Source organism: Salvelinus alpinus, chromosome 27 (assembly GCF_045679555.1).
Source record: "Salvelinus alpinus chromosome 27, SLU_Salpinus.1, whole genome shotgun sequence".
In the NCBI taxonomy this organism is placed as follows: Eukaryota; Metazoa; Chordata; class Actinopteri; order Salmoniformes; family Salmonidae; genus Salvelinus; species Salvelinus alpinus.
Window position 1 is genome coordinate 18,617,219 of NC_092112.1, and position 11,717 is coordinate 18,628,935.

The 11,717-nt window shown below is 43.9% G+C and overlaps 1 protein-coding gene across 2 annotated transcripts in view; it reads left to right on the forward strand.

The window, feature by feature from the left end:
* The window catches only part of ezrb (ezrin b), a 57,920-nt gene that overhangs the window by 44,102 nt on the left and 2,101 nt on the right, over positions 1-11,717 (forward strand). For both annotated transcript variants that reach the window (XM_071369620.1, XM_071369621.1), the window contains exons 11-14: positions 2,045-2,175; positions 5,745-5,905; positions 9,371-9,463; positions 10,183-10,455. In XM_071369620.1, the coding sequence (XP_071225721.1) occupies positions 2,045-2,175; positions 5,745-5,905; positions 9,371-9,463; positions 10,183-10,455 (658 nt within the window). The remainder of the gene's footprint in view (positions 1-2,044; positions 2,176-5,744; positions 5,906-9,370; positions 9,464-10,182; positions 10,456-11,717) is intronic.

The window sequence follows — 11,717 nt, forward strand, 5'->3', positions numbered from 1 at the left end:
ATGATGACCTCCTGGACATAGCCTCGTTGGTCGACCCTCGGTTTAAAACACATTACATCAAAGAGGAGAAGGTGGGCCACATAAAAGCAAGAGCTGTCTCAGAGATGGTCAACGAGGGACATGAAAACCCAAGCCCAGCACAGGGAGACATTGCTGCTGCTTCACCACAACTGACAGCTAAAAAGAGAAAGTCACTGGGCAGTTTTTTCAAAAAGCCATGCTCCACCACCACAGGTCTTATTGAAATCCAGCTGGTAGAAAAGGAACTCAGCTGCTACCTTCAGTCTCCTGATGCTGACAGTGAAACCAATCCACTGGACTGGTGGAAGATCCACCAAAAACACTTTCCCAAAGTCAGCCACCTGGCAAAGTGCTGCCTGTGCATTCCTGCGACTAGCTCCCCCTCAGACTACTACAACTACCCCAACTTCAACTGTGATGTACCATTAGGCTAACAGTTATAATGCGTATAGACTTGCACTATTTTATTTCTTTATTTCTTGCTCATGACTTGTAAGGGTTTACAGCTTTAAAAAGTGAAGTTAAAATGTTATTTGTGAGTTCTACTTCTGACTAAGAAACATTAAAGCCTTTGGTTTGTTCAGACAGGCTTGAGTCTGAAGCAGATATGCACCTTTTTAAACATTATTTGATTAATATCGTGATAATTATCGTTATCGAATGAAAAAATATATATATCGTGATAATTTATTTGCCTTATCGCCCAGCCCTACTGGAACCTAACCCTACACTGGAACCTAACCCTAACCTTAACCTTACACTGGAGCCTAACCCTAAACCTAACCCTACACGGGAGCCTAACCCTACACGGGAGCCTAACCCTACACGGGAGCCTAACCCTACACGGGAGCCTAACCCTACACGGGAGCCTAACCCTACACGGGAGCCTAACCCTACACGGGAGCCTAACCCTACACTGAAACCTAACCATACGCTGAAACCTAACCATAGGCTGCCAACCTTCAACAATAAAGGGGAAAGGGTGTTTTTGTGTCATTAGTCTAGATCAGGGGTGTCAAACTCATTTCGCATCGTGGGCCACATACGGCCTAGGGAGATGTCAAGTGGGCCGGACCATTAAAATTATACCATACTCTGCTATAAATAACCAAAATATCATGTCTTTCCTTTGTTTTGGTGTAAAGAAGCAGACCCGCCAGCAATTCGTTAATCTTATCTCTTCTCAGTTGTCCTTGCAAGCCGTCATATTTTTCGCTGTGATGAGTCTCGTAGTGGCGTCGAATATTATATTCCTTCAATACCGAAACTTGTTGCAAACACACCAAGCACGAAGGTTTTCCGTGCATCTCTGTAAATAAATAGGACGTGGTCCATTTTTCTTTGAAAATTCTACACTCCTTATCTACTTTTCTCCGTTTGGATAACGACATTTTGGCTAATGAGGGTGTAGCGGAGAGGTAGAGACCAAGGTATTAACAACGTCGTAACAAGCAGCAGATGGCGCATTGATACCGTCTGCTGTTTTCAGTCTGTCTCAGTGATGCGGCTTGTCTTCTACTCTGATGGAAAGAGTGCGCCCCTTAGCGGATAATCCATGAATTGCAGCGAATTAAAAATATTAATTCCATGTCTTTTATGCATTTTTTCCACTTTCAAATTATCCTGCGGGCCTGATCGAACCTCCTTGGGGGCCGGTTCCGGCCCGCGGGCCGTATGTTTGACACCCCTGGTCTAGATTATCTAACCAGCTTATTTAACATAACTGAACAAACTACGAAGGGTATCTGTAGAATGACAGTTTATGCCTGCTACACTGTGTGTGTGTGTGTGTGTGTGTGTGTGTGTGTGTGTGTGTGTGTGTGTGTGTGTGTGTGTGTGTGTGTGTGTGTGTGTGTGTGTGTGTGTGTGTGTGTGTGTGTGTATGTATGTATACATAGTGTGTCTCAATGTGTGTAAAATCACACAGCGAGAGGGGCCAATGGCCCCTGAGTGGTTATTACTTAATTAGCCAGCACACGTCAGCCTCTCTTTGTGTCTCACACCGGCCCTCTCTTATCTGCAGGGCCCAGCTGGAGAACGAGAAGAAGAAGAGGGAGGCCATAGAGAACGAGAAGGAACAGATGGAGAGAGAGAAGCAGGATCTGATGATGAGACTCTACCAGTTTGAGGAGAAGACCAAGAAGGCAGAGAAAGGTATGCCCGGGAGAACAGGGTCTGACTAGTGAGGACACTAGGGTCAACCAGAACACATTTATCACCTAAATGTAAGGAGATGTGTGAGTAAGAGAGACAGAGAATGTGTGTGTACATGCGTGTGTTGGTGTGTATGCAGCATTTTCATGCCGCATTAAATAGCTTAAAACAGTAATGATATTTGAGATCATCACTGTTGACAATAATTTGCATTTAAGTAGTTTGAAAATGTCTATCTAAGTTCTATTTTACTGGAAGTTGTAGTATACAGCTAGCCTTGTGCTATGTGTGACTTTATGTCCCGGTGGACCTTAGATAGCCCGGCGGTATTGTTTCTGCATGGTTAGATATCAGTTATCAGGTTGATAAGGCATTTACTGACTGTCAATGCTTCCTCATCGACCTTTGTTTGTAACCTTACATATTATTATACTATACATGGGTCGTATTTATTAGGCATCAAACAGAAGAAAAGCTACTAAAACAGGGATGGACTACCTGAACGTGTCCAATAAGAAATGCTTGTTTTTGTTTTCCGTTGCAAAACATTTCTGCAATGTTTTGCTACGGTGAGCCCTAATGAATATGACCATGGTTTATCTCTATATTCAGTCTAGCAGATAGCGTATACCTTCTCTCGGATTTACTTAACCGGATTATTATTGTATTATTATTTCCATGAATAGCTGTGGAGAGTGTTTAGGATTACATCATGGAAGTAGAACAACCCTGTAACTACAGTAAGTGCCTGGTGGTTCCATACTATCCATAATGCAATCATACATTTGTAAGATTTTGTACTTCGTTTTGAAGGTCTGCTTCAGAGGTCGGTCCTTTGTCCTTACTAACTAACATTTTAAGTGTAATGTTAGAGAGTTGTTAGGGTGGTTCTGATTGTAATGTTAGGTGTTAGTGACCTTATGTTTACTATGTGGTTGTAGTGTTTGTCTAAAACTATGTGTTCCTTAGTGTAGTTCTGTACTATGTCTAGTACTATATGTGTTCCTTAGTGTAGTTCTGTACTATGTCTAGTACTATATGTGTACCTTAGTGTAGTTCTGTACTTTGTCTAGTACTATATGGGTACCTTCTGTACTATGTCTAGTACTATATATGTTCCTTAGTGTAGTTCTGTACTATGTCTAGTACTATATGTGTACCTTAGAGACAGTTATGTACACTTGAGACAGTTATGTACTATGTCTAGTACTATATGTGTTCCTTAGTGTAGTTCTGTACTATGTCTAGTACTATATGTGTTCCTTAGTGTAGTTCTGTACTATGTCTAGTACTATATGTGTACCTTAGAGACAGTTATGTACACTTGAGACAGTTATGTACTATGTCTAGTACTATGTGTGTTCCTTAGTGTAGTTCTGTACTATGTCTAGTACTATATGTGTTTCTTAGTGTAGTTCTGTACTATGTCTAAAACTATATGTGTTCCTTAGTGTAGTTCTGTACTATGTCTAGTACTATATGTGTTCCTTAGTGTAGTTCTGTACTATATGTGTTGCTTAGTGTAGTTATGTACTATGTCTAGTACTATATGTGTTCCTTAGTGTAGTTCTGTATTATGTCTAGTACTATGTGTTCCTTAGTGTAGTTCTGTACTATGTCTAGTACTATATGTGTTCCTTAGTGTAGTTATGTACTATGTCTAGTACTATATGTGTACCTTAGTGTAGTATGTACTATGTCTAGTACTATATGTGTTTCTTAGTGTAGTTCTGTACTATGTCTAGTACTATATGTGTACCTTAGTGTAGTATGTACTATGTCTAGTACTATATGTGTACCTTAGTGTAGTTCTGTACTATGTCTAGTACTATATGTGTTCCTTAGTGTAGTTCTGTACTATGTCTAGTACTATATGTGTTCCTTAGTGTAGTTATATACTATGTCTAGTACTATATGTGTTCCTTAGTGTAGTTCTGTACTATGTCTAGTACTATACGTGTTCCTTAGTGTAGTTCTGTACTATGTCTAGTACTATATGTGTTCCTTAGTGTAGTTCTGTACTATGTGTAGTACTATATGTGTTCCTTAGTGTAGTTCTGTACTATGTCTAGTACTATGTGCTTCTTAGTGCAGTTCTGTACTATGTCTAGTACTATGTGTTCCTTAGTGTAGTTCTGTACTATGTCTAGTACTATATGTGTTCCTTAGTGTAGTTATATACTATGTCTAGTACTATATGTGTTCCTTAGTGTAGTTCTGTACTATGTCTAGTACTATATGTGTTCCTTAGTGTAGTTCTATACTATGTCTAGTACTATATGTGTTCCTTAGTGTAGTTCTGTACTATGTGTAGTACTATATGTGTTCCTTAGTGTAGTTCTGTACTATGTCTAGTACTATGTGTTCCTTAGTGTAGTTCTGTACTATGTCTAGTACTATATGTGTTCCTTAGTGTAGTTCTGTACTATGTCTAGTACTATATGTGTACCTTAGTGTAGTTCTGTACTATGTCTAGTACTATGTGTTCCTTAGTGTAGTTCTGTACTATGTCTAGTACTATATGTGTACCTTAGTGTAGTTCTGTACTATGTCTAGTACTATGTGCTTCTTAGTGCAGTTCTGTACTATGTCTAGTACTATGTGTTCCTTAGTGTAGTTATATACTATGTCTAGTACTATATGTGTTCGTTAGTGTAGTTCTGTACTATGTGTAGTACTATATGTGTTCCTTGGTGTAGTTCTGTACTATGTGTAGTACTATATGTGTTCCTTAGTGTAGTTCTGTACTATGTCTAGTACTATATGTGTTCCTTAGTGTAGTTCTGTACTATGTGTAGTACTATATGTGTTCCTTAGTGTAGTTCTGTACTATGTCTAGTACTATATGTGTTCCTTAGTGTAGTTCTGTACTATGTCTAGTACTATATGTGTTCCTTAGTGTAGTTCTGTACTATGTGTAGTACTATATGTGTTCCTTAGTGTAGTTCTGTACTATGTCTAGTACTATATGTGTTCCTTAGTGTAGTTCTGTACTATTTCTAGTACTATATGTGTTCCTTAGTGTAGTTCTGTACTATGTGTAGTACTATATGTGTTCCTTAGTGTAGTACTGTAGTATGTCTGGTACTATTTACTATATGTGTTTATGAATATCTCTGTCTTGCAGAGGTGTATTTGTATTTTATCTGTCAGTGTCTCTCTGGGTCTGACCTGCATGAGGAGCATGTGTTTAGATGATTTAGGTGTTTTCCAGGTCGTCTTTGATGCCTTACTAGTCTAACACGATGCACAGACGATCAGATATGATACCTTAGTCTGTGTATCGTGTTAGGCTACTATCAGATCTCACAACGCCTGAAAAAGTGTTAAACCAACATCTCTGAAACCACATTAGTTTCAAGTTTCACTTTTTATTTGTCACATGCACAAGTGCAGTGGAATGCTTAACTTGCAAGCCCTTCACAACAGTGCAGTATTCAATATTAAATATATATTCTGTATTCTCTCTCTCTCTCTCTCTCTCTCTCTCTCTCTCTCTTTCTCTCTCTCTCTCTCTCCATCTCTCCATCTCTCTCTCTTTCTCTCTATCTATCTCCACTCCACTCCAGACCTGCAGGAGCAGATGCAACGTGCCATGCAACTGGAGGTGGAGAGGAGGATGGCGGAGGACGAGGCTGCCCGCCTGGAGGCTGAGCGTCAGGCCGCCCTGCTGGCCAAGGAGGAGCTGGCCCGCCACGCCCAGGACCAGATGCACAACCAGGAACAGCTGGTGAGAACCACCACACAACCATCATACAACCATCTTACAACCATGGTATAACCATCTCACAACACCTTACAACCATGGTATAACCATCTCACAACATCTTACAACATGGTATAACCATCTCACAACACCTTACAACCATGGTATAACCATCTCACAACACCTTACAACCATGGTATAACCATGTCACAACACCTTACAACCATGGTATAACCATCTCACAACACCTTACAACCATGGTATAACCATCTCACAACACCTTACAACATGGTATAACCATGTCACAACATCTTACAACCATGTTATAACATCTTACAACCATGTTACAACCATGTCACAACCCCCCTATAACCTTACTGCACTGTACCATAACGCTACCATGTCACAGCAAATTGAAACCCTGCTACAACCCTACTATACTGTACTATACTGTACAATTCTGAAATTGACTTATCTGTGACACAAGACTGTGTTAGCCTGCTGAGCTTAAGCCTAGACACCCCCTCTTCAACATGTAAAACTCCAAACCTCACCTCACTGTAGCGCACTGTGCAGAGCTGAAATGAACTCCTCCATGCAGCACTGAAGACTGTGCCTCTGTACCTTACTGTAATAATGTCCTTCACCACAGTAAAAGTGGACTACATCCCTTTATGCTAGACAGTGTCCACCCCACCCTGCTCTGCACTCTGCTCTGCACCAGACCACACACAGGGTCACTGTAACAGACCTGACAGTAAACCTGTAGTCTAGGGTGAAGAATATTGACAGTGGAACACTGAGGCTGTTTTTATAGGGACAAGTTGGGACAACAGCCACTCTGAACCAACCCCATAACAGAGCAATGTGTCATGATAAACAGATAAAGACAGCAGACAATAAGCCACTATAAAACACCAAAATGGTCAGTCTCTGCGAAGAAACAGAATGTAGGATACGCTACAGGGTTTGCTCTAATGGGGCATTCCTCAAACATGTAATGCCTCACTATGGCAACAGGCACCACTAGTATGAACATTACAACACAATCTACTGTTTCTCTCAACATCTCCTCAGCTTTAACTAGGTAGACTGGAATCTCCAGTGACTAAGCAGCAGTCTAGCCTAGCAACCTGTTGACTGTTTTCAATAGAGGCTGTGTTGGCCCTTTTTGAGCCAGACACAAATTTTCCAGCTGAACACACTTGACAGAGGTGTTTTATGGTCAAGTATCCCCACTGTGTGTGTGTGTGGTGCTCTTGTGCTGGGCTTTGTGTGTGTGTGTGTGTGTGTGTGTGTGTGTGTGTGTGTGTGTGTGTGTGTGTGTGTGTGTGTGTGTGTGTGTGTGTGTGTGTGTGTGTGTGTGTGTGTGTGTGTGTGTGTGTGTGTGTGTGTGAACAACAAAGCAGCGTACTGAGCCCGACAATAAGCACTGAGCACTGTACTCTACTGCAGGTCTTTCTGGTACAATGGTGTATCTACTATATGGCCCACACCATAGAGTTAGATAGAGGACTCCAGATGAATATAACCAGTTTTAATGGCGCTGCCCATGCTGTCACAGATGCCAGGTTGGCACAGATACAAATATGAGTCCTCTATCTAACTCTATGGCCCACACTGAAGTCATTATACCTTATCACCAGATTATTAGCCCCAGCACTTGTTGAGACAGACTGGACTCTGGCCAGCCCCAGGACATGTTGAGACAGACTGGACTCTGGCCAACCCCAGCACTTGAGACAGACTGAATTCTGGCCAGTCCCAGCACTTGTTGAGACAGACTGGACTCTGGCTAGCCCCATCACTTGTTGAGACAGACTGGACTCAGGCCAGTCCCAGCACACGTTGAGACAGACTGGACTCAGGCCAGTCCCAGCACCTGATGAGACAGACTGGACTCTGGCCAGCTCCAGCACTTGATGAGACAGACTGGACTCTGGCTAGCCCCATCACTTGTTGAGACAGACTGGACTCTGGCCAGCCCCAGCACTTGTTGAGACAGACTGGACTCTGGCCAGCTCCAGCACTTGTTGTGACAGACTGGATTCTGGCCAGCTCCAGCACATGTTGAGACAGACTGGACTCTGGCCAGCTCCAGCACTTGTTGTGACAGACTGGATTCTGGCCAGCTCCAGCACATGTTGAGACCACTGGAGGCTGCTGAGGGGAGGACGTCTCATAGTAATGTTTGGAACGGAGCGAATGGAATGGTGTCAAACACATGAAAACCATATGTTTGATGTTTTTGATATCATTCCACTTATTCCGCTCCAGCCATTACCACGAGCCATTCCTCCCCAATTTAAGGTGCCACCAACCTCCTGGGGTTGAGAAAGACTGGACTCTAGCGACCCCCAGCACTCCTTGAGACAGACTGGACTCTGGCCAGCTCCAGCACTTGTTGAGACAGACTGGACTCTGGCCAACGCCAGCACATGTTGAGACAGACTGGACTCAGGCCAGTCCCAGCACATGTTGAGACAGACTGGACTCTGGCCAGCTCCAGCACATGTTGAGACAGACTGGACTCTGGCCAGCTCCAGCACTTGTTGAGACAGACTGGACTCTGGCCAGTCCCAGCACTTGAGACAGACTGGATTCTGGACAGCCCCAGCACTTGTTTCGACAGACTGGACTCTAGCATGTCCCAGCACTTGTTGAGACAGACTGGACTCCGACCAGCTCCAGCACATGTTGAGACAGACTGGACTCTGGCCAGTCCCAGCACATGTTGAGACAGACTGGACTCTGGCCAGTCCCAGCACTTGAGACAGACTGGATTCTGGACAGCCCCAGCACTTGTTTCGACAGACTGGACTCTAGCATGTCCCAGCACTTGTTGAGACAGACTGGACTCCGACCAGCTCCAGCACATGTTGAGACAGACTGGACTCTGGCCAGTCCCAGCACATGTTGAGACAGACTGGACTCTGGCCAGTCCCAGCACATGTTGAGACAGACTGGACTCTGGCCAGTCCCAGCACATGTTGAGACAGACTGGACTCTGGGCAGCCCCAGCACATGTTGAGACAGACTGGACTCTGGCCAGTCCCAGCACATGTTGAGACAGACTGGACTCTGGCCAGTCCCAGCACATGTTGAGACAGACTGGACTCTGGCCAGCCCCAGCACATGTTGAGACAGACTGGACTCTGGCCAGACCCAGCACATGTTGAGACAGACTGTACTCTGACTAGACCCAGCACATGTTGAGACAGACTGGACTCTGGCCAGTCCCAGCACATGTTGAGACAGATTGGACTACTCCGCCCTGTACTGCTCTCAGCCCTGAATTAAAATTTGTAGGCCTCCACACTATCCCCTCCACCCCTCGCTGTCTCTCCATCCCCACATATCTGTAGTCTTTTGTGTACTGTACCCCAACTGTCTGTTCCCTTTCGCCCTCCTCCTCTGTCCTCCTCCTTGTCTCTCCCAGATGTGTAAGTCCTCACCATTTTCCCTTCTCTCCTCTGTTGTCTCTCTCAGGCCGCGGAGCTGGCACAGCACACAGCTAGGATCGCCCTGCTGGAGGAGGCCAAGAGGCGCAAGGAGGAGGAGGCTGACACATGGCAACACAGGGTGAGTCGCCCACACACAGACATGAACAAATGCATGCACGCATATGTACGCACGCACAAGCACGCACAGTTGTATGCACACACACACACGATCAGGGCTCTATTAAATCAGATCCGCTTTAGCCGGTATCGGAGGTGAAACTGCATTAGAGCTGTTAAAACCACACGCGGCTCCCGGGCACTATACCTAAACAACCTGTTCTCATTGCCATTTGCTGCATGGAGTCGCATTAACATAAATCCCATGCAGCCTTGTTTACAAGTTTGAACACTGGAATGTGAGATGTAATCTACACCTCCATTAGGCTGATAGAAATCCTAATTACTTTGTTGAATGATTTTTCAATTTGAGCGTGATTATTTCTTGATAGCCTTCACTTTCTCGCTCTGAACTTCTAACTGTAGCGGTACGGCTGTGGCTTCGTGACAATGAACAAGGGCAGCTGCTCACCGATTTGACAGCACCAACGCAGTTAAACCTCCGACAATGCCAATATATCAGTTATGCGGGTGTCGGCTATCGCCGGTTAACGCTTGATCTGATTGAATCTAGGCCTATGTCACACAGTCAAGTAACTGTAGTTACTCTACCATTGATATGGAATCACTTTTTGCTGTGGCTCAAGATGAGAACAGGTTGTATTGTAATGTGGGGCATTCCACAGTGTTCTGTAGTAATAACCCTCTCTCTCTCCCTGTCCTCCCACCTCACCCCCTCAGGCTCAGGAGGCCCAGGACGACCTGCTGAAGACCAAGGAGGAGCTGCAAATGGTGATGACGGCCCCCACTCCGGCGCCCCCTCCCCCCATGTTCGTGGAGGTGCCCATGTTTGTGGACAACCATGACGTTTTGATGGTGGAGGAACAGAATGACAGCGAGAACAACAGCACGTACAGTGCCGAACTGCAGAACGAGGGCTTCAACGACCACCGCCTGGAGGAGGAGCGCCTCACCGAGGCCGAGAAGAACGAGCGTGTGCAGAGGCAGCTCATGGTAAGAGCAATTAGTTCCCAGCAAGACGTGCGAATTTACAGGGATTGGTTGGTTGCTTAAAACCTCACTAGGGTATGTGGGACGGTAGCGTCCCACCTCGTCAACAGCCAGTGAAACTGCAGGGCGCCTTATTCAAAACAATAGAAATCCCATAATAAAAATTCCTCAAACATACATGTATTTTACACCATTTTAAAGATACACTTGTTGTAAATCCAGCCACAGAGTACGATTTCAAAAATGCTTTACGACGAAAGCAAGCCAAACGATTATGTTAGGTCAGAGCCAAATCACAGAAAAACACAGCCATTTTTCCAGCCAAAGAGAGGAGTCACAAAAAGCAAAAATATACACTGCTCAAAAAAATAAAGGGAACACTTAAACAACACAATGTAACTCCAAGTCAATCACACTTCTGTGAAATCAAACTGTCCACTTAAGAAGCAACACTGATTGACAATAAATTTCACATGCTGTTGTGCAAATGGAATAGACAAAAGGTGGAAATTATAGGCAATTAGCAAGACACCCCCAATAAAGGAGTGGTTCTGCAGGTGGTGACCACATTAGCTAGCTAAAATTCCATCCCTGTGTTTGTCAGTGAAGCTAGTTAGCAGCAGGCAGGCTACAACAAGCTAAATCAGCTGATGATTTCACTGGCGACCGGTATACTTGCACATATTTTGTGCAGGAGTAGAGAGATGTAATTTTGTTTTTACAACTTTCTCACTGTCTATCAGAGTATGCACCCGTGTCCATGTTTCATAGCGAGTGAGTCATGCACAAGACAGGTCGCGGGAGACAATGCTCGCAAATGGATTTTGAATTTCGGAAAATTGATAACTGTCAGTTGGGACGTCGAGTGTACATCGTCTCAATGCTCATTTAGCCCAAAACACTTACAAACTTGTGATCACTATCGAACACAACAGCAAGTGACCACGTGATAAAGGGCTTAGGGTTCAAGTGTTTGGTTTGAGGTTCAGCCTATGGCTGAGCTAGATAGATAGAACGTCATTGCCCCCTAGCAGTCACATACTCAATAGAACCACCATGCGAAATAGGACCATATTCTGCATTTTTTATTCATGTGGAATTAAATGAATTTGTCTTGTTGTTTTAACGGAAAACAGATAAAAATGCAGTTTAAAACGTTTAGAAAATTGTTCCATTTGTCACATCGCTAATTCTGATTGGATGTTACAGAATTACCCATATATTTCATATATTCATATATTTACTCGGTAGTCCACTACAACAGA